The sequence below is a fragment of the Podarcis melisellensis genome, assembly GCF_964234715.1.
Source record: "Podarcis melisellensis genome assembly, chromosome: 17".
NCBI lineage: Eukaryota > Metazoa > Chordata > Lepidosauria > Squamata > Lacertidae > Podarcis > Podarcis melisellensis.
In genome coordinates, this window is record NC_138534.1 from 38517051 (window position 1) to 38540513 (window position 23463).

Consider the following 23463-nt stretch of genomic DNA (forward strand, 5'->3'; position numbering starts at 1 on the left):
TGTAGAACAGAACTGGGGGGAAAAGCAAAGACAGACCCTCCAAGTGTCCCTATTTTCCAGGGACAGTCCCAGATTTACAGAAGCCGTCCCGGTTTCCGATTTGATCCTGGAATGTCCTGCTTTTCCTTGGTTGTTGTTGTTTAGTTGTTTAGTCATTTAGTCGTGTCCAACACTTTGTGACCCCATGGACCAAAGCATGCCAGGCACTCCTGTCTTCCACTGCCTGCCGCAGTTTGGTCAAGTTAGTAGCTTCGAGAACACTGTCCCACCATCTCGTCCTCTGTCATCCCCTTCTCCTTGTGCCTTCCATCTTTCCCAACATCAGGATCTTTCCCAGGGAGTCTCCACAGTTACGTTTGTATGTTGAACGCAGCCCTGATTTTACAAATACATTACATATTGCTTGCAACACATACTCAGTTGGATTATATTAAAAAGAGAACTAAATGCAGAATCATGTGTGCTGCCTTCTTGATCTCTCCCCCCCCCCCTAGACTTCAAAGGATCTTTACTGCTTTGTTAATGTATTGCTCCTGGCAGTCAAATGTTGACATTTTGTGAAACTTTGGGCTTGACCATATTTGAGCTGGATCTCACTTAGAATCCACGTTGACTGCATTCAAATTTGGCCTCATTAGTCAAAACATGCATGTATTTGCAGTTGAAAAATCAAAACCACTTTCCTCTTTGATCCCTTTCCTCTTCGATACCATCTTCTAACGTACAAGAATCAGATGAGCAGTGTGCTTTTTTAAAAAAGGAATTCCCAACTCAACACAAGCTTGCACACTCACACTTTATGCTGTCTTAAAATGATGGGCATTTTGCATTCTGAAACAGGAAGTTGGTTGTAGGAGAAATCAATACGGTAATATAGAGTTAAATCAGTAAGAGGAGAGGAAGCGTAGCAGGGACATCTGGAGAAACCACTGCTTTTCATTATTGCACAAATCTGATTTTTTAAGAAATGGTTGTGGTTTCTGAAGCTCATTTGAAATCTTAAAAAAAAGTGGTATAAGCACTGATAACTGGGAAACATTGGCCTGCAAGGGCTCCAATTGGAGATCAGCCTTTACCAAAGGTGTCATGTGTTATGTATTCAATGGTACAGTGGTACCTCGGTTTACCTCCATTCCGGAAGTCCGTTCTTAAACCGAAACCATTCTTAAACCAAGGCGCGCTTTCCCTAATGAGGCCTCCTGCCGCTGGTGCCCTTCCACCGTTTGGATTCCATTCTTTTGTTGTTGTTTAGTCGTTTAGTCGTGTCCGACTCTTCGTGAGCCCATGGACAAGAGCACGCCAGGCATTCCATTCTTAGACCAAGGTAAAGCTCTCAAACTGGGACACTATTTCTGGTTTTATGGAGTTTGTAAACCAAATTGTTCTTAAACTGGACTGTTCTTAAACCGAGGTACCACTGTATGTGTTTGCCTGAACTTGAGTCTGGACTAAGGATTCTGATCTCCTGTGTTCTGATTCAATACATGATATCCAATCACAGAACATTTCAGGATTTGGGCCTCTGTCATTGGCTCTTAAACACTGACTCCTGATTCGCAGCTTGGAAGTTTAGACAGCCAATAACGTAGGGAGTGGGAGTGGCACAGGCCTTCAGAAATGTATATAAGCAGTTGCTTTGCCCCTGTTGTCCAGTTCTGTTAGTTCAATAAAGGTTCTTGCTGCTATCACTGTATCTTGCCTCGTGGGAACCCACCTACACTTCAACATGGACTTTGAAGATGCTCGAACTCAGGGCGAAAAGGAGAAACAAGCTAAGAGGAAGGCACCTTTGGCAAATCCTCACCATGATCAACTCCCAGCCGAAAACCTATGTCCCCACTGTGGAAGGACGTGTGGATCCAGAACTGGCCTCTGCAGTCACTTACGGACTCACTGTGAAGACTGTGTTCATGGAGACATAACTGGTGTTATGTCCCTGGGGGAAAAGAGACACTTGGAGGGTCTGGAAAATCCGTATTACTGGGTCCAGCTTTGAGGGGCTGTAAGCACTCAGAAATTTCCCCCACCCCTCTCTGCTGACTCCTGCAGCATGCCAGTGGTCACATATTGCACACACACACACACACCCATTTCACAGATTGTTTCCCTTTCCTTTGTAACCTCTCAGTTGCTCCACCATTTGTTCCGAAGCTCAGGCACCATCCGTGTCTTGAAAAGTACATTGTGCTGAAAGAGGCAAAAGACTATTGCTTTTCCAGCTTCCTCCTCCAAAAATATATACTTTTCAAGATGAAGACCCAATAATAAACTGAGCAGTCAGTCAGTAGGATGCTGGGAGATTTGGCAGGCACCGGAGGAAGCCTTCATGGGCGCATGCCTTAACCGGAGCTGTATAAAATAGTGACCTAGCTGGAAAGGTGCTTTTTAAAAAGGAAATTCAAGAAATCTGGGGTTCTCTTAGTTATGTGTTGGATACTACATGTGCAAAATAGAGCTGTAGCAGCAGCTGTTTAAATAAACACCAGGGTCAGGATCCTAGGAAATAATGACTAAGCAGGCTGGGATTTTCCCCATCTGGGCTCAATAACTTGGAGAAAACAAAGACACAGTTTCATGATCTTTTCTACCAAAACAGTAACATTCTTTCCTCATTAAAAAAATATATTAAAAAATCCCCAGATTTCTGCATCTTAGAAATTCCTTTGGAGGAGCAGAGCTATCCCAAAGCACTGAATTCAGGGAGTGGCAAAGAGGAAGGGAAGGCTTGAAGGAGTTTCCAAAGAGGAGGGACAGAAGGACTGAAAGGTCGTGAGGAACTCAAGGGACATCGATGTGCAGAGAAGTCATGTTCCTGCACTTCCCATTAGCTATTTGTTCACAGGCTCTTCTGGGGTGTCATAAAGCTTTGAGTCCTGACTTCCTTTTTCTAAACAGAAAGCTGAAAAAGGGCACACCACCCTGCCTCCTTTTACCTGGGATAAATGATTTTTATGTAGTGGGTGTGTGGGTGTGACCACAAGGTAGGCCAACCCTATGGACTAGGTATTATTATTATTATTATTATTATTATTATTATTATTATTATTATTATTATTATACTGCCTTATACCCTAGGGTCTCAGGGCAGTTCACAGAATAAAATGAAGATATAAAACCACAAAATACGTAATAAAAATAAAAACAACAACCTAATACCCCCCGCCAAAAAACCACATTTTAAAAGGGCATAGGATGTATAGGCAGAGGCTGAAAAGTGGGACAGAAATTGATCTGCTACCCCCCCCAAAAAACCTAATAACTACCAGCAGGTTGTTGAAAATCTAGAGGGTGAAACCCAGAGTTCTGTAGGGAAACAGTGATTATTGAATGACCGAGTGACTTAATAAAAGGCATGTGGGGAGCTGAAGCCTCCTAGAGTTTGTGCTTTGTGTAGACACACGGTTTGTTGTCCTGGGGTGAGAACGCTTTCGGGATTGTTTTCCAAGAATCTTCCCCAGTTTGGTGCTTTTCAGATGTTTTGGACTACCATGTCCATCACCCCAGACAGCATGTGAGACAAGGTGCCCTGTCAAGGTTCTGTTGACCATCTGTCATTCTCAGGATGAAGGCCAGACTTTAGCTGCTCTGCAAACAGTGCTCCAAATGCAGCCCTTTACTTTTGCCCACTGAAGTGAATGGCAGCCCTTATGTTATGTGGCAGAAAGAAAAGGAGCGTGTTCAGGGTGATGCCTTAACCTCATATTTGCTCCTGCTGACCTCCACTTACTCAAAACATAACTGTCCCTCATTGCCAAACCTGTGTACAGTGGTACCTTGGTTGTTGAACTTAATCCATTCTGGGAGTCCGTTCAACTCCCAGAACCATTTGAAAACCAAGGTGAGGCTTCCGATTGGCTGAAGGAGCTTCCTGCACTCCATCAGAAGCTGCACAAGCTGTGTTGGAAGTTTGGCTTCCAAAAAATGTTTGCAAACCGGAACACTTACTTCTGGGTTTGCGGCATTCGGGAGCCAATTTGTTCGGGAGCCAAGCTGTGCGACAACCAAGGTACCACTGTATTTGCAAAGTCCCATTGTATTTCCTGGGTCATGGCAGGTTGCAAAAGAACATTGGGTTAGCATGATGGCTTTATGTATACAGTGAAAACAGAAAAGCACAGAAGAGTCTTAAAACAGAACCCAAAGTTTTGTGCAGCAGTAATTTTAATATTTGTAGAATGCCATTTTAGTGAGGCAATAAATGCAAATTTACAGTTAGGCAGGAGCATTCTTTGGGGTGCACGTAAGATGTGGTCGAGAATCTCTTAGCCAATAGTGGGACAAGTTCTAGAAGTCTGGATTGCACCATCAAGAGTTGGAATAAAAGTATTTCACTAATATAGCTTTATCCAGTAGAGTAGTTGCATTAGGAAAAAAACATCAGCAGTTAATTTGACTAGTAGTCTCTGGAGATGTATGACTAATAATGGCCTTTTAAAGGAAGACCAACTGGGCTAAAGCCTGACTCACAGATTCATGTTTATCACTTGAGTACTGTACACTTGACGACTGTGTGATCATCAGTCACCCTTCAAAAGCAATAAGATGTGGAAGTTCTATGTGACATATTAGATCTGTCATGGCTCCATTGAAACATGAAAGTTTGGATGGGGCAGTCACCAAGCGATTAAATATGCATGTGTGAATCAGTCCTTCGTTACCCCTTAACCACAAAGAGCCCAGTTGTAGCCTGGGCACAATGTGAAGCCATTTTATCTAGCTCTCAGCAGTCCTAACAAATTTGAATCAAGACAGGGAGAAATGTTTTATTTGTAGCTGGCGGTGGGATTGAGCTCAAAAGTGGTTAGAGGTGTTCTACACTTAAACCTCTTTGGTGTTTGAATGCAATAGCCTAGGAATCTCCAAAAGTGAAGTAGGCTTGGCAACATTTGATCTAGCTACTGTAAAGATAAAGGGGAAAGGGACCCCTGACCATTAGGTCCAGTCGTGGCCGACTCTGGGGTTGCGGCGCTCATCTCGCTTTATTGGCCGAGGGAGCCAGCGTACAGCTTCCGGGTCATGTGGCCAGCAGGACTAAGCCACTTCTGGTGAACCAGAGCACCACACAGAAACGCCGTTTACCTTCCCGCCAGAGTGGTACCTATTGATCTACTTGCACTTTGACGTGCTTTTGAACTGCTAGGTTGGCAGGAGCAGGGACCGGGCAACGGGAGCTCACCCCGTCGCGGGGATTCGAGCCGTCGACCTTCTGATCGGCAAGTCCTAGGTTCTGTGGTTTAACCCACAGCGCCACCCACGTCCCCTAGCTATTGTAGCTGTGCCTTTAATAGTAGCTTGCAGATATTGACAGGGAATGATTTCCTCCAAACTGTGAAAAGTATCAGCTGCTAATTTTTGTGGGCCATTATCCTGTTAAAGGCAGAATAAGCACAACAGCCTTTTTTTGTTGTTGTTCCTCATCCACTGCCAACATTAGTGTAAAACTCACTGCTAGGTGGCAATGACTTTATTTTAGATGAGCCTAAGAAATGGAGGAGGATGGAAGAACGGAAGCCCGTTTTGGACTATTTAAAGAAATATTATAATGTGATGGATTTGTGAGCAGGATTTGAACTATGAACACCAGAAATGATTAGCGACTATTGCATTATGGCTATGGTATAGAAGAGTGAAGATAAGCTGGGGCAATAAGTATAAAAAAACACCACGGAAAACGAAAGAAAAATTATTATGTATGGGAATTTTATGTGAAATTTGTGGAAAGTCAATAAAACGTATTAAAAAAGAAAAATGAAATGGAGGAGTAGAGGATGTCAGATTCAGGCTTCTCGACCATCCTTTGCAGAATGGAGCTGATCCTGAATGTAGTGCCCATGACTATCCCTTGTGATAGTCCCTGCCTGACATATTTGGATCCACTGACAACTTCTACAGCTGCCTTATTAACCACAAGAAACTAGCATTCTTCCTAGCACAAGGATGTAATCAAAGGCATGCGGTGCTCCTTTGGGGATAGTGACACAGGAATATAATACGTTGTTTCTATCTGCCCATTACTAAAGCAAGTAGTACAGAAATCTGTTAGCGATTATAACACTGACAGAGTTTCAAACAAGCTATCATTTATTTGATTGTTATATCAACCAGCTAAACCTTAGATTGATTAATGAAGAGGATTTGCTAAACCGTGAGTTAAGGTCCTACTTATTCAGTCCTGGGAGGGAGCTATGAAACAATACATTGGAGGTGACAGTTCTTTACAAAATGGCGGGAGCTTCCACTGAATCACAACGGATGCTTACATTCTAATATGTTAATCTGACCCTTGCATTGAGACCCAATCCTTCCCCACAATGCCCTTGATCCAGTCCAGGTAGTTCATGACTTTGGTGTAAAAGCCATAGCCGTTGCCACAATTGATGCCCCAAGAAACAATCCCTGAGACCGCCCAGCGCCCAGTCTGCGGGTCGCGCACAGCAAAAGCCCCCCCACTGTCGCCCTGGCAGGTATCTTTTGTTTCGTGAGGGGAACCTGCACAAAACATGTTCTCTGTGAAGACCGGGTCCCGGCCGTCAATATTCTGCCCATTCAGCCACTGCTGACAGGATGAACGCCTTGCTACTGGAATCGGTACGTATTTTAGCTTGTGAGCAAGGATGTTCTTCTCTACTCCGAAGCCACTGGCATAACCCATCCATCCTTGAGCGTAGAAGGTGCTGTTCCCTGGATCCGGGAGACAGATTGGCAGTATGTCACGCCCAAGTGTCACTGGGTCTTCCAGCTCCAGGAGGGCAATGTCCCCGTCAAAGTTCTCCGGAAGGCCCTGGTTGTACGCTGGGTGGATGTAAACCTTGCGGACGGGGCGATTGCCCAGCTTTACGAGTTCCTCCACATCTGTGTGTCCCAAGAAGACTTGAGTCTTCTTAATCACCTCCGAGAGCTCAGGGCTCGGAGCCACCCGAGATGCACTGCTCGGCTTGGGGTACAAATTGTGCGCTGCGGTCAAGATCCAGCGGTCACCCAGCAATGCCCCTCCTCCACGTCCGGTGATGACTGTTTTCGCTTGCCATGGGAAGCTGCCTTCTGGTGCCTCTTGGCCATCGATAATCCGTTGGGTTATTTTGATGGGATTGTCCGGTCTTCCACAGACTGCAAGAGAGACAATATGGTCAAGAAAGGCGACAGCCTCCTGCCTTTTCCCATTTCCCACGTGACATTTCCTTATTTTGAATGCTTCCATTCGCTCTTAACAGAACATGTCAGGCCTTCCCCACGTAATCAGCTTTTCCCCACCAGCATTTGCTCTTATTATTAACACACTTAGCTCAGTACCTGGAGATTCAGGACAGATAAGTGAACATACTCTTCTTAAACAGGGCATTGTTAAACTGTGTCATTCACCACCATAAGCTGGGTGGTTTTATCCAGTGCTTTTTTTCTGGGAGGGACTCGTGGGTACATTCACCCCTAAACATTTTGTGACTCAAATTTTAAAAATTTTAAGTTTCTTCTCTAGCATGGTGAACCGTCAGTTCCGTTGCTAACCCCGATGGCGGCCGCATTTCCTGTCACGGTGTTTCCTGAGTTTCAGACGGAAGCGAACGTTTAATGTGTGAAGTAGTGTAGAATGTGGATGTGTGGAATCGGGAAGATGTTAGTGCACACAACCTTGTGCCAATCTGGAAGTTACTGTGAGCTGTCAGCTGTGTAATATGAGGTAATGCATGTTCTTTGTACTTTTGTCCATTTACTGTATTTATTTCCCCTGATTTGAACTATAAAATGGTGATTTTCTTGAGTCAAAATGAGAGTGCCCTTAAACACTTTTTTGGAGAAAAACAAAAGCACTGGTTTTATCATACAATTGTAGAGGATAAGGCTATAAATGGCTACTTTTCATGATGGGTAAACTCTAGCACCAGGACTAGAGGCAGAATAACACCAAATACTAGTCAATGGTTCATTGATCCTTCTGGCCTCTTCAACGGTGTCCCTCAGCTTTAGCTTCGACTTCTCATCTGAGCTGTGGGCTCCACCCTTACTCACTGCCTCTGCCTTCGGCAGCCTGTTCACCTGAAGGAACCTAACCTTCGGGACACTAAGGAACAGAGTGCATGACACAAAAATCTGTTTCTCCTCTCCTCCGCCCCAACAAAATAAATCACCCATCCCTGGCAAAGATCCCTTTTAACCAGGAATTGCTTGAACCTCAGAACGTGCTTCACCATCAGGCTGTTGTCTCTCTGTTTTTGATCCCATCTTTTCTCCCTCCTCTCCCTTAACCTCATGTTCTATCTTGCTCTTTTCTGCAGTGTTTGCTTGGTGTGGTTTTTTTAGATAAGATGAGGAGGAGGAGGATGGAAGAGTGCCGATTACCTGGCAGGCACACAGGGATGTCCTCATGGTCATCTTGGTCCGTCCAAGCCCCTTTAGCAGAGCAGGTATATATATCTGAGGAAGGAAACCAAAATAATGGGAGCATAGTCTGAATAAACTTTGCCTGCTTAAACACCTTGGTTTTTCGACTCTGTAAGGGCACAGGCTGGGATGGAAGGAGCCATTCTTAGAAGGAACAGTTCTCTCAGTTTCTCATTTTTTCCAATCACAAATTCAGTTCTCTCTCCACATACTTGCAACAACTTGTGATTATTATTATTTTTCAGCTCCCAAAGACAAGACCCAGCAGTTGTACTGCATCTCTTGCCTTAACTACTTCCCCACCTTCCTTGTGTCTTTAATGCAGAATAGCATTAACCCCACCCCAGAATTGACTTATTTCTGCTTTTGCAGCTTCTGCCACACAGTACCATACTTTTCCATCTATAAGACGCCCCCATGTATAAGATGCCCCCTATTTTGGGGGACTCAAATTTAAGAAAATTGGGGGGGGAGAGAGATGGCACCGAGTTGTTGAGCTTTTTTAAGGAGGGATTGCCGAAAATAGCTCACCCGCACGCGTCACAAAATCTGCCTCCCTTCTGTCCCATCGCCAGCAAAAGCTACCAATCGCCCGCGCAAATGCCCAAGCGTCAGCCAATCAACACCACCCATTGACGCAGCAACCAATAACACGCACAATAGCTGCTGGCAGCTGTGGCAGCAACCAATCAAACGTCCACCCTATGCACTACCCATGTATAAGACGACCCCCACTTTTTAGCATGATTTTTAAAATTTTTAAAAATAGTCTTATACAGGGAAAAGTACAATAAGTACAGTAATGCCAGAGCTGTGCTGCTGCCCTAATGTGATCATGCAGCCTCTGTGAGGCAATTATTTTCCATGCGTAGATGCCACAAAAGTGGAATCCCATACTGAAATGGCTGTGAACATGGCTGAGAGACCCCTCGTGGAATGGAGGGGAATTCCTGCGTCCGCACTTCACCTTTAAAGCACATTTAAAGCACATTCTTTCCTGGGAACTGTAGCTTTACCTGTCACAGGGATGCAATTCTCAGCAATGCTTAACAGACTATAGGGTGTGGACAGAATGGAAAAGGAACGGGACTGGGGGGGGGCACAGTTTGTGCTGAGCAGAACTCACCTCCTCCATTACTGAAAAGGCGGTAATAGCGTTCTTTGCAGCTGTACTTGACAACTGACAGGTAGTTGTTATTGTTTGGCTGGGACTCATAGCTGAAGTCCCCGTTGGTCAGGCTTTTCGGTTCGCCGCAGTTCACAACTATGAGACAAATTCGACAAATAAACGAAAGGGAGGGAATCTTTCTTTCAGGAATCCTTTCCAAGTCCAGCTCGGTCACAATCATTCAGTGGTGATTTCCTGCTACCAGTTGCCGACTAAACAAAATCACACCCCTCAAGATGGCTTCCCATCCATGGAGAAATGACTACAGACCCTCCAAGCATCCCTATTTTCCAGGGACAGTCCCAGATTTACAGGCGCCATCCCAGTTTCCGATTTGATCCCAGAATGTCCCGCTTTTCCTTAGGAACAAGAGCCTCCTAACAATTATCAGCATCCTTCCCAAAACCTTCCCTCTGGGGGAAGAAGCCACGACTGCTTAAAGAGGTATGATGATGCTGCTTTCAAGGTTGAGTGCAGAAGGGGCCTAGACCTTGGGAACAGGCCTAGCCCTAGATGTTTTGGCATTTGAAGGCTGCCCCCCACCCCGTCCCTCTAGCAACTAAATGACCTTAAAATAAATGAATAAAATCAATGGCAACTTGCCATCTTTAATAGTACCGTATTTTTCACTCTATAAGAAACACTTTTCCGCTCCTAAAAAGTAAGGGGAAATGTGTGTGCGTCTTATGGAGCGAATGCAGGTGAGAGGCTCTGTTCAGTGCTCCCTTTAAAGAGCCACATGGAGCATGTGTACAGCTCTTGGGGGCTTTTCCCCAAGGAGGGAGAAGGGCAGCCTGTCAGTGATGGGCTGCCCTTCTCCCTCCTGGGGGAAAAGCCTGCAAGCGCAGCACACACGCTCCATGCGGCTCATGAAAGTGCTGAGCGGAGCCTGGGATGCCTACATGCTCTGCTCTGCACTCCGTTTAAAGAATTTTTTTTCCCTTGCATTCCCCCTCTAAAAACTAGGTGCGTCTTATGGAGCGAAAAATACGGCACTTCAGATCTGTGGCTAGCTACTCACTTTCACATCGGGGCATCGGGCGGTGCCACGTCCCATCCTTTTGGCAGACAGCAGTGAAGGATTTGAGTGGCTTGTCGCCCTGCTCAAAAACAAAAAGGCACAGGACAAGGAGGGGACATTTTATCATATGTGGCGGGATTGCAAGGTAATTAAAAAAAAATTGGGAAATGATATATAACGAATTGAAGAAAATGTTCCATTTAACATTTGTTAAAAAACCTGAAGCATTTCTATTAGGGATTGTAGGGAAAGATCTGCCAAAAAAGCTGAAAAACATCTTCATATATGCGACAACGGTCACGAGAATTTTAATAGCACATCCTGTAGAAATCGACCAGCTATATTTTATCTGCACAATCAGAATGAATTTCAGGAACCAAAATGCTTTTTCTGTGCAGCAGGAGCAGTGGACGACGTCATAGCTAATTGTTGTCACTTAACTTCACTTACCCCACCCCCTGCCCTGCTCATAGTTGGGAAGACTATCCCTGCATTTATGAATGGTCCGTGTCACCATTAAGAAAAAGCAGTTGGACGAGGCCAATAGATATGTGGACTGTCCCTGGATCAAGTGACTTTTCTTCTTTAAGTTCTCAGAGCTCTTAACCTACCTCAAGGTTGCCATCTGAACTAACCAGATGAATCAATCACAGTCAGTCCATCCTTTGAAGTTAAGAGCCGTCTTGCCCCAAAATGGCAACTATACATTCAGTTTTGGATTAAGGAGCTATTTGGTGCCTAGCTTATATATCTGATCTAGGTATCTGTTCTCCTGTCTCCAAACTTCTTGTGGCATTACTACTAAACAAAAACCAATTATTTGTACGCTTGTTGTTAGTCAAAAAGGCTGAGAAGCTATTGAAAAGCAGTGTTTTTTTGTTTTGTTTTTAATAGAAAAGACTTGTAACCGCTACGCAACCCACCCACCCACCACAGTGGACTTTTCAGCGTTCTAGCCCCCGGCACACCTCCATTTTCAGAGAAGTCTGGGAAGGCATAAAAACAGGCTAGGAGGTGAACAGAGTGTCCCTGTGCCATAGAGAGCTCCCTCACATCAGACATAACTCCAGGAAGGCAAGCTGACAAGCTACAGTTGGCAAGAATTATCTTTCTTATTTTGTTTTGTTTTGTTTTGCCTTTCTCCTGACACTTTGCAGCACTCATGAAAATTGATAAAATGAGCAATGTGTTCTAGCTCAGGCTCCTACATATAGTGCTCCTTTGGTTTGGTCAACCTTAGCTGGAGTCCAAAATGACAAGAACAGCTTTGCTGCGCCCCACCTGGGATGGCTTCATGACCCACCCGTTGGATCCTGGCCAGTGGGTGGAAGACCTATATCTTAAGATAGCAAATACTGTTTTAAAAATCTGTTAATTTGTTCAAAATTCTACCTCAGATTCAGGATCACTGGGTGGCAGTTTTTCTTATTTTTATTGTGGATATGTGTGTGTGTATGTGTGTGTGTGTGTTAAGGTACCAAGGGGTTGATCGAGAGCAAGTAGGCAAATGCCTCCCTGCTCGGCTGTGAAGCCTTGCTTTTGATGCCAAAATAAACTTTCTCTGTGCAGAGCGCCACTTTCCCGTGTCTTGCTCATTCACTGCCAGAATCCGTGAGTGGGCGGTCCTTAAACTTTCCCCAGCAAAACAGTTTCTTGATGCCCAGTCTGCGCCTCCCCTCTCTGCGCGGAAGCCTACTGCGCAGGGAGGGTGTGGGTAACGGAGGACCTCTCCCCTCCCTGCTTTGCCCAGGCAAGGTGTCCTGGCACTGCCTTGCCTCCTCCGAGCCCTGAAGCTCCTCTCCACTGGAGGCCTGGTTATTCTCCTCCGCTGAGGAGGAGCTGCTTCCCACAATCTTTGGGGGCTCTCTGTAATCCATCTGGCTTTTACCCTCTCCCCCCTGAGCTGATGGCAGTTCCCTGACAATATATATATTCTGATGCTCAACTCTGCACAGAATCCACACCCTCTGCCTTGAATACCCTGCTACCCTAAATATCAAGTGTGGAGGGCGCTGGAGGCTTAGCATGTTTAGGGAAATCCCCTTGGACATGCTTAAAGGAACTCGCCATTGCTACTTTAAACCAGCCTTTTCCAACATCTCCCATCATCTCTGCTTTGAGACCAAAACATCTGGAGGGCACCAGGTTGGGGAAATGCAGTTTTAGATCCTGGCAGAGCTGAGTCATAACTACCAAAACAAATTCCGGGGCTGAACACTGGATCAATTTAAGGCCTGCTTGTTTGTTCTGCTCTACTTTCGATTTCCCCACTTATTCATGACGCTGGCCAGAAATTATGCAATCGTCACATCTCTTTCTGCCTTAATCAGATCCACAAGCGCAGATGCCTTTGGGAGATAAATATTTGTTGAATCAGATGTTTCTCTTGCCCTGACATATTCCTTAAACTGTTCCTAGGATAAAAACTGGGAGATGTAAAAGGGAAGAGAAGCGTTTAGGAATGGAGGAGAAAGCACACACACACCCAAAGCCTGAGGGATCATGAGGACATCATAGGAGGGAAAGGCTTAGAAGGCAGAGAGGTAAAGTAATGGAGAAGCCACTGAATGTACACATTATACCTTTAAAACACATCCAAAGCACATTCTTTCCTTCTCTAAAGGTTTTGAGGTGTTTAATAAGTGTTTGCGCTAGTGTAATTGAGATTCATGTGTGTAAACCTACCTCTGAGCATCAGCAATTAGCATGTGATAAGTTAATTTAACCTGGGCAAAGGTCCAAAGTGTGTACCAGCCTTTAATCCTACGTGTTGATGAAGTCACACAAGGAATCGTGCTTGTATGTGCCCTGGAGACCAAGACAGGTTGCAGAACAAAAAGGAGGCTGGTCGTGCTGCCATAAAGATAAGCTGGCACCTTTAGGGGTGCTCCTGCTGTGCGCCCCTTCATTGCAGGGGGTTGGACTAGTTGGTCTCTTCCAACTGCAGTTCCATGTTTCTATGACTGAAGACTAAAGGTTGTATATATGTGTAAAATAAGCCCTATATTATTAGGACACTAGCCTCCATTTTTGCAGTGCCGGATTGCCAAATACACAAAGGAGGCCTTTTAGGGCCTTCGCAACAATGGATCAAAATAATATTGATTTAGCTTATTAAAGTTGGTTGGTAAAATAAAAAATGTATTAGGAGATAATTTGCAAGGGGGCTCCCGAGATTTTGACTGCCTAGGGTTCTCTACAGGGTTTAATCCAGCACTGCCATTGTGCCTAATTTCCCCATAAGAACACAGACACCAATGGAGGGCCAAGACCCCCTGAAATCTTGTGCACTACTAGGCAGAGATTGGTGTGGCTTGCAACACTGGTGTCAGAAGTGGAGTCTCTTCCTTGCCCTGCTCAAAAAGTGCTGGGCACTGCTGTTTATTAAGGCTTGCTATGAGGGGTAAAGTGGGGTGCCGATAATTCTTTGAGGGGGGAAATGTGCTTCAAATGTGCTTCAATGTGTCCTCAGCCCTAGATAAATGAGTCCCACCTCCATCAGCCGATATCCAGTCCTGCAGCTGGCAATGAAGTAGTCCTGGTATTGATACAATGGCTGTAGGTCTTGAATGACGGTGAACTCATCATTTGGAACAGGCTGTGGGCAAGGGACTCCTGTTGGAGATAAGAGAGGAATGAAGGAAGCAGTGGCAGATGGCTGAGCGCCATTTATCTCCGTCTGCTGGATGGGGATACTTTACTTTCTGTGCTGTACCGGATCTTCCACCCACGGCTGTATCCTGAATCATCCGTGTGGAAAAGTACGTCCACCGAAGAGCCATTGGTTTCAATGCTTCCTGGAGACGTTGTGCCACAGAATTCACCAACCTCTTCCCCACCAACTTGGATCTGGTGAGAAGCAGAGAGTTTGGGAAGAAAGGTTTGGATTTGATATCCCGCTTTATCTCTACCCGAAGGAGTCTCAAAGCGGCTCACATTCTCCTTTCCCTTCCTCCCCCACAACAAACACTCTGTGAGGTGAGTGGGGCTGAGAGACTTCAGAGAAGTGTGACTGGCCCAAGGTCACCCAGCAGCTGCATGTGGAGGAGCGGGGACGCGAACCCGGTTCACCAGATTACGAGACTACCGCTCTTAACCACTAATCCACTAATCCTTTGGGAGCAAAGTATTTGCTGTCCGTACGAGTGTGGATGCTATTCAGCACTACACTTAATACTACTACTACTACTACTAATAATAATAATTTATTTGTACCCCGCCCATCTGGCTGGGTTTCCCCAGCCACTCTGGGTGGCTCCCAACAGAATAATAATAAGCGATAAAGCATCAGACATTAAAAACTTCCCTAAAGAGGGCTGCCTTCAGATGTCTTCTAAACATCAGATATTGTTGTTTATTCCTTTGACATCTAATGGGAGGGCGTTCCACGGGGTGGGCGCCACTACCAAGAAGGCCCTCTGCCTGGTTCCCTGTAGCTTCACTTCTCGCAGTGAGGGGACCGCCAGAAGGCCCTCGGAGCTGGAGCTCAGTGTCCGGGCTGAACGATGGTATTTGTGAATATATTAGCTATTTCAAAAACACTCTAATGATTTCTCTTTCCAAAAGAAGTTCATCCTGCGGGGAAGGTGGCAATGAACATACAGAACAACATTCTCGATATATTCAAAAAATGGCTTTCAAGAAAATAGCAGGACTTCTTTATTTCACATGCTGAGAACTAGATACTTCAAAGACAGATTGCAGACATTTGTACATTTTGGAGCATCCCTCTTTCCTCATTTATGATATATTTGGAGTAAGCAGGGCTGAGTGGAACAGCCCCAGCCAGGGGTACAGTGATCTACAATACCTTGAGCTGGTCATAAGGACAGTGGACTTGCTGGTGATCATCAATTTCGAAAGGCTCCAGGAATTTGAGTGTGATGATCAGGCCTGCCTCCACTCGTATGCTGTAGTTGCAGCGTAAATCAGCTGGGTAGGGCTGAGGATAACCAGGGCTTGACAAGTACCCAGATTGCTCCGTGAACAGTTCGTTGCTGCAATTCACTGCAGGGCAAGGAAGCAAAATAAGGTTTGCTGAAAGCCAGGGACCCACAGAGCATCCTTTCCTTGTAGGTGGTCCATTCTTCTCTCTTTCACCACACTATTCAACTGGAAAAATGATCTGTCCCTGTTCTGTAGCCACAATTTCTAACACAGATTATAGACCTCACCTATATCAACACGGATTGAAAGTGCAGGAAAAGCTCCCCTTTTGTCGCTCCAATGACCCATACTGTGAACACAACAGATTAAATGGGATTATGAAGGTAGCTAATCCATACTCAGTTTTATCTTCAGTATGGAGAACGTGGCTAAAACAGGAACAGCATTTGCCATGTTCAAAATACTTCACATGCATGATTAAAGTAATCTTTACATCCCCACTGTAGCAAAAACCACTACCATTTTCTATACATTGCGGGTGTGAGACTGAGGCCAAGAGAGAGTGGCTTACTTAAGAAATTTATTATTATTATTATTATTATTATTATTATTATTATTATTATTATTATTATTATTATTTCCTACCCATCTGGCTGGGTTTCCCCAGCCACTTTGGGCCGTTTCCAGCACATATAAACATGTAATAAAACATTCCTGATACAGGCAAGTTTTTAATGTTTAACGTTTTCTTCTGTATTTATGTGATTAGTCACGAACGGCTGACATCTTGGACCACAACCTTCCATAAGCACTAGAATGCAGTAGCCCTCCGTAGTCCCACCCATTAGCTTTCTGCAATATACACACTATAACTTTACAGCGTGCATTCGAAGCACACTGTTTCCCTCAAAGAATTCTGGGCGCTGTCAGTTAAAGGTTGCTGGGAAGGGTGACACTGTGAGGCATCAGCGACAGTGTGCAGAATCCTTTGCAGAGGGAAATGTGCTTCAAATGTGTTCCAGAGGTATAGCGTGCATACAGCCTGGCTCGTCCTCTTACCTTTACAGGAATGTTGGTCACTCTGGAGACGGTAGCCGGGCTGACAAGAGCAGAAGTAGCCCCCTATGTAGTTGTGGCAGAAGTGCTGGCACCGAGGTGCGCCATCTTCGATGTCGTTTTCAAGGGCGCACTCATCCAAATCTGGGGATATCCCACAACGAGAGTTAGAAAAGGTTTATACACTAATTTGGCTTAAAGGTTTGCAGGGGGTTGGACTTGATGACCCTCAGAGTCCCAACAACAACAATTTATTATTTATACCCCGCCCATCTGGCTGGGTTTCCCCAGCCACTCTGGGCGGCTTCCAACAGAACACTAAAATACAATAACCTATTAAACATTAAAAGCTTCCCTAAACAGGGCTGCCTTCAGATGTCTTCTAAAAGTCTGGTAGTTGTTTTTCTCTTTGACATCTGGTGGGAGGGCGTTCCACAGGGCGGGTGCCACCACCGAGAAGGCCCTCTGCCTGGTTCCCTGTAACCTCACTTCTCGCAGGGAGGGAACCGTCAGAAGGTCCTCGGCGCGGGACCTCAGTGTCCGGGCAGAACGATGGGGGTGGAGACGCTCCTTCTATGATTCTATGCTCTGTGATTCTAGTCAGACTGACCTTTAACTTTTAGTAAGGTTAAAGCTTACTGGGAATTGATATATAATAAATTGAAAAAAGAAGTTTAAAATAACATTTGTTAAAAAACAAAAAACCCAGAAGCTTTCCTTTGGGGAATTATAGGGACAGAACTACTCAAACGGTATAGAAATTTATTTATGTATGCGACTACAGCGGCAAGAATGTTGTTTGCCCAAAAATGAAAAGAAGAAGAAGTCGTGATGAAAGAAGAATAGATACAAAAACTAATGGAATACGCAGAAATGACAAAACTTACCAGAAAAAAAAGAAATCAAGGTAACAAGCTTTTTATAAAAGAATGGAAATGGTTTATTGAATATTTGCAAACAAACTGTAAACAGAGAAGAACATTGGCAAGATTATTGTAATAACCTGCAGTTTTATAAGATTATACATTTAAAGTAGATGAATAAATGATTAAGTTAATTTGGAATATGCAGGAAAATATTAAAAAAATAAATTAAGGAACTGGAGAAGGAGGGGGAAGGAAGTCGAGTTTCGAAATGTTAAAATGACAGTAAAATTATTGAAATGTATAAGATTGAAAATCATAAATAAAAATTTTAAAACAATTCTAGTCATACTGAAGCTGGTTTGAAAAAAAAAACCCCCACATCAAATTGCATGGTTTGTCAAGAAACTACAGGATTAATATGAATTGTGCCCAATATTGTGTGCATGCAGCTTTGAAAAGCAGCAGTGAGAGCACAATGGATGGTAGTCTGAACACACCTGACACAGGGGGGCGACTTTATACTGAGAGACCCCTCCCTACTCACAGTAGTAAGCTTTGTCCATAACTCCCCAGTCAGGTGTCTGCCTGTACAGTTGTACCTCGGAAGTCAAACTGAAGTCCTTTCAACTTCCAAAACGTTTGGAAACCAAGGTGCGGCTTCCGATTGGCTGCAGGAAGCTCCTGCAACCAGTCGGAAGCCGCAGAACCCACACCGGACACTTGGGTTGCAAAGAACATTCGAAATCCGCAACACTCGCCTCCGGGTTTGCGGCATTCGGGAACCTAAACGTTCAGGTCGAAAGGCGTTCGACTTCCGAGGTACGGCTGTAGTCAGACTGCCGTCATTTGCATCAGCCCTGCCTGTCCCCTTCTGCAGAGAATGGAGGCTCTATGCTCACCCACTGCTTGATAATAAGCCTGGAAACCCTTGTAGAAGACATTGGTGCCATTTTCTTCATTGGAGAAGTCGGAGTGGAACAGCAGCCGCATTCGGTTCCCAGCTGACAAAATCTCTTTGCCTCTAGGGTGGTTGCCGGTGGTTGAGTCTTGCTGGCCGCAGAACCGGCCTAAGTCTTTCTTGTTGGCTGTGATCTGCCAGAACCCAGTAAGGGAAGGAGAAAGTATTAGAAACAGTGGTCTTAATAGACCAAGATCCAAAGAACCTCATCCCTAGGTTGCATGCACCCAAGCCCAGTGGGTTTCCGACTTCCATTTCTTAAGCTGTGGTGTCTCTTTGAGGAGGACGCCATGTTGTGGTGAATTGTTTTTGAAACTGGGGGGTGGGTTAAAAAAAACCAGTGCTGCTGCTGTATGTTGGCCTACTGTTTGAAAAAAAGGGAAAGGCCCTTGGAAGGTAGGTTGTTGACATCCATCTGTCTCGAGAGACAATGGAGTGCACCTCCATGGGTGAAGTCAAACTGTTGCTTGAGCAACTCCAAAGTGACCAGGAAGCGGGGACATCTGGTAACCTTAAGCTACCCTCACCTGGTTTAGCCAGCCAGTGGAAGCCATTCCTGGGGTGTGGCTGCTGTCACATGCTGACAGCTTCTAGGAGGTGAGAGATGAGTGCAGGGTGGGGACCAAAGGTGGACAAACTGCCCCAGAAGGAGTGCACCATGTCCCCCAGCAGAGGTACTGGAGGTAAGGGTAAAGGGACCCCTGACCATTAGGTCCAGTCGTGCACGACTCTGAGGTTGTGGCACTTATCTTGCTTTATTGGACGAGGGAGCCGGCGTACAGCTTCCGGGTCATGTGGCCAGCAGGACTAAGCCGCTTCTGGCGAACCAGAACAGCGCATGGAAACACCGTTTACCTTCCCGCCGGAGTGGTACCTATTTATCTACTTGCACTTTGATGTGCTTTCAAACTGCAAGGTTGGCAGGAGCAGGGACCGAGCAATAGGATCTCACCCCGTCACGGGGATTCGAACCGCCGACCTTCTGATCAGCAAGTCCCAGGCTCTGTGGTTTAGACCACAGCACCACCCATGTGGTGAGGTACTACCCCACCCCTAATACCCCATACACCCTGGGGAGAGAGGGAAACATAATAACAGAGCAGAGACTTGTGGGGCCAAGCTATGCAAAATGGAGATTCAGCCACTTGGAAATGCAGCAATTCCTCTACCACCCCCTCTACATCCCAGGCTCTGTCCACACACACACCTTGACGTAGTCATAAGTGCAGTCCTCAGATGGCTCCAGATCAAACTGCCAGAAATTCAGCTTCACTCTGAAGCCCTTTGGCACAGAAATGTCCCAGGTACTTTCATTATTGTTTGGGTATGGCTTGGGGTAATTGGGGGACCTGACCTCCCCAAAGAGCTTCCTTGTGGCTGTCGTGGAACTGAGAGCTCCGAAGATTAAAGCTCCCTGCAGAAGGAGGAGTTGGAGGAGTTGGGAAAACCTGTAAACACAACACACACATTTGAGAATGAAGACCAAAAGGAAAAGGAACTTGGTGCTAAGGACCCTCACATTCAGGACTATGCTTACGTTGAAATGTTTTTGCATCTGTTTCTGATAGTCACTGGATGGGCAAAGGAGCTAGATTGTGATCTTAAGTCATATTAAATATCTGGCTTAGCTACTATTCGTGATTTAGATGTTACACCAGGGATTCCCTGTGTAATTTTAATCTTATGTGTGTAGCCTTAAGGGCTAAAAATTTGCTTTTAAAAAAAGGGGAAAAAATAGAAGCTTATATTTAGCAGACTGCACTCAGTTCTGCACTTGTGCAGTAGTGATGATTGCATAGTCACACAATAAAACAACTTGTTATGTGGGCTAGATATGGAACTGGGTCTTGAATCTTTGGGCACAATTATGGATGTGCTGGGAACTGCACTAAAAAGGGTCCTAATTTTTTTTCTAGAAAAGGCGTAAATCAGCACCCATTAAATGTGAGGTGGCTAGTCTTTGGCCACGCAGATGTTGTGGGTTTCCAGGTCCCATCAACCCTGGCCGTTAGCCATGCCGACTGGAGCGTTAAAGACCTGGATCCCTCAGAATTGGCATGACAGCAAGAGAGCATCATGAACTCAGTGGTCCTTGATGGTTATGCACATCTGTTCAGAGACCCTGGAACCAGTGAGGAAGAGTTGCAGGCAGAACGGAGGCCTAGCGAGAAGCCACAATCCTCTTGTGCAGTTCTTAGTTTTGCTCCCATTAGTCTCAAGGCAGCAGCTTTTGTTTTTGCTATTTCTCTGAGTATGTTCTGTGCACAGCTCCTTAGACCTGAAGGCCACAAACTTTCTGGAGAAAGGGCTGGGAGGGAAATCACCAGCCATTCACAAGATCTAAGGGCTTTGGGTCTATACAGCCCTGCTTTGACTAGTGTGGTTGTGACTACAAAGCGTCTTGGAAGAAGCATCCTGTTGAGATAAGAGAAGCATCTAACTGGTAGTGCCAGCCTCTTCAGGGGCTACTAGAGCAGACTGAGAACATGCCAGGTTAGAGACATCTTTAGACTATAAGTTGCATTCCTTTAAACTAAATGCTGCTCTATAGGTCACTTCCCAGGGGGTTTCCAGTTGAGGTTAATACTGCAAGTGGGCCATGCAGATACAGTGGTACCTCTGGTTACAGACGCTTCAGGTTACAGACTCTGCTAACCCGGAAATAGTACCTCGGGTTAAGAACTTTGCTTCAGGATGAGAACAGAAATCGCTCAGTGGTGGCGTAGCGGTAGTGGGAGGCCCCATTAGCTAAAGTGGTGCTTCAGGTTAAGAACAGTTTCAGGTTAAGAATGGACCTCCGGAACGAATTAAGTTCTTAACCCGAGGTACCACTGTATTGCAAAGGGGGGTGTTGGCAATACCTTGGTGCTGTTGTTATTGAAATTTCCCCAGAAAGAGTAAATGGGGACTAAATGGGGACAAAATATAGGCTGGCATTTTGATGCCAATGAAGTCGGGTGAATGCTGCGAAAAAATCTGTGTGCACAAAGAGCCAGTGGCGTAGCGTGGGGGGTGCAGGGGGGGCCGGCCGCACTGGGCGCAACATCTGGGGGTTAGGGTTAGGGGGCGCAAATCCACGGGTTAGGGGGTGCAAATTACTTGCCTTGCCCCGGGTGCTGACAACCCACGCTACGCCACTGCAAAGAGCACCCGTCCCACAACAAACACCCATCTGGCAGCAGCCCCAGACACCATGCTTTGTCCATGCAACCAGCGTCATTTGATAATGGAGACACTGTAATATAGTCTTTGGATATTAGATTTGGCCCCAGGCTTTGCCAGAGTAAAGCAAATCCTTTTGCTACCGCTACGCATGCCACCCTCTCCCTTCATCGCACAGTCAACACTCACATGCTTGCAGACTTGAGTGAACTCTCTTCCTCCCTCCCGTTCTGGTGGTCTGTGCTAGGGAGCTGCAAAGAGATTTCAACAACACTTAACCCTGTTAAGCCGTGATTCGGGGAAGTTGGGGCAGACCTTGCTGAGAGGGAGGGAAGGGGGAGATAACTGGTTTCCAAATTAGTTGGGCAAGAGAGGTATTTTCCTTTCTGCTGTGTTCTGCTGCCCTCTGCTGTCCCCACAGAGGTGGAGTGATGGACAGAAGCTTTCACAATCAAGATTCCAGAGGAGTAAAACTGTTGCACAAACAGTTCAGTTGTGCCTTAACTGCAAAGGTTGTGAGCCTTGCAAAGCTCCAGCCCACATCAGATGCAGGAGCGGACAGCCTCAAGCAACACTTTCAAAAAAACATCTCCAGTGCCTTCACCTCCAAAGAAAATCAAAGCATGGGGAGTGCTTCCCTGAAATGTCTTGCTGCTTGGGGAAATGGGGAGCTTGGAAGAACAGAAATACAAGTAACCTTCCTGGGACATGTCAACATGGAGTTCGCCAGTCTTTAGGTAAAAAAGGTAAAGGACCCCTGGACAGTTAAGTCCAGTCAAAGGCGACTATGGGGTTGCAGCGCTCATCTCGCTTTCAGGCTGAGGGAGCCAGCGTTTGTCCGCAGACAGCTTTCCAGGTCATGTGGCCAGCAGGACTAAACCGCTTCTGGAGCAACAGAACACCGTGATGGAAACGAGAGCACACGGAAACACCGTTTACCTTCCCACTGCAGAGGTACCTGTTTATCTACTTGCACTGGTGTGCTTTCGAACTGCTGGGTTGGCAGGAGCAGGGACCGAGCAAGGGCAGCTCACCCCATCGCAGGGATTCGAACCACCGACCTTCCGATCAGCAAGCCAAAGAGCCTCCGTGATTTAGACTACAGTGCCATCCACGTCCCCGGCCCTTAACCCACTGCTCACATATGAGATGTATGAAAGCTGTCTTATACTGAGATAGGCTGCTGGCTCATCCAAACAAGAGTGAGAGCAGATCACCATACATTTAAAGCACGCCAGACATACATCAAAAGCACATTACTACCCCCAAAGAATCCTGGGAACTGTAGTTTTTTAAGGGTGCTATGTATTGTAGGGGAAAACCATAGTTCCCTGTATTCTCTGGGGGGGTGTCGTCATGTGCTTTGTGTGCACTTTAAATATCTGCTGTGCATCTGCCTTGATTCTAGTTGGCTGTGTCTCTTCAGAGGAAACTTTCTTATACTGAGCCAGACCAGTGGCCCATGTGGTCCAGTGCAGTCTATTTTTTTTTTAAATATTTATTGGGGTTTTTAATAAAAGAAATACAAAAATAATAAACAGCATTGCTTTGTTTTAAAAAAATTTCATAACTTCTTTAGACTTCCTCACGTCTCCCGCTCCCACTTACATCGTTAATAAATTTTTCCAAGCAAATTATCATCTTATTTGCAATTTTGTAACCACTCATTTAAATATAATATAACAGTTCTCCAACAAATTTTGTTTCTCTTAATCTCACTTATCATCAAATTCCGATCCAGTTTAGTGATGGCCAATTATTTATAACCAAGCATCCTTCTTAACATTCCACTAAATCACAAAATTTCTGTAGATAAATCTTAAATTTCTTCCAATCTTCTTCGATCCTTTCTTCTCCCAGGTCTCGAATTCTGCCAGTCATCTCCGCCAGTTGCATATAGTCCATCAGTTGCATCTGCCATTCTTCCAGTGTGGGTAGATCTTGAGTTTTCCAGTTCTTAGCGACAAGT

The 23463-nt window shown here is 45.5% G+C and overlaps 1 protein-coding gene and 1 long non-coding RNA gene across 2 annotated transcripts in view; both read right to left on the reverse strand.

The window, feature by feature from the left end:
- Positions 1–23463, reverse strand: part of LOC309360446 — a 359212-nt gene that overhangs the window by 237669 nt on the left and 98080 nt on the right. The gene's annotated exons all lie outside the window — the stretch shown is intronic.
- Positions 6064–21867, reverse strand: C1R (complement C1r). The gene is made up of 11 exons (XM_081894097.1): positions 21684–21867; positions 19540–19780; positions 18274–18466; positions 16512–16652; positions 15376–15572; positions 14267–14414; positions 14059–14180; positions 10566–10644; positions 9503–9640; positions 8335–8409; positions 6064–7107 (listed from the first exon to the last, which is right to left on the reverse strand). Coding segments are annotated over exons 1-11 (2172 nt in total). The 5' UTR covers positions 21686–21867; the 3' UTR covers positions 6064–6271.

What these genes read in the sequence shown, in the direction of transcription:
- C1R (XM_081894097.1), bottom strand. An exon ending in GGCTTATTATCAAGCAGTGG is followed by an intron (nt 16,653 to 18,273) that starts GTGAGCATAGAG and finishes GGATATCCCCAG; the next exon opens with ATTTGGATGAGTGCGCCCTT. An exon ending in CCCGATGCCCCGATGTGAAA is followed by an intron (nt 9,641 to 10,565) that starts GTGAGTAGCTAG and finishes TTTGTCTCATAG; the next exon opens with TTGTGAACTGCGGCGAACCG.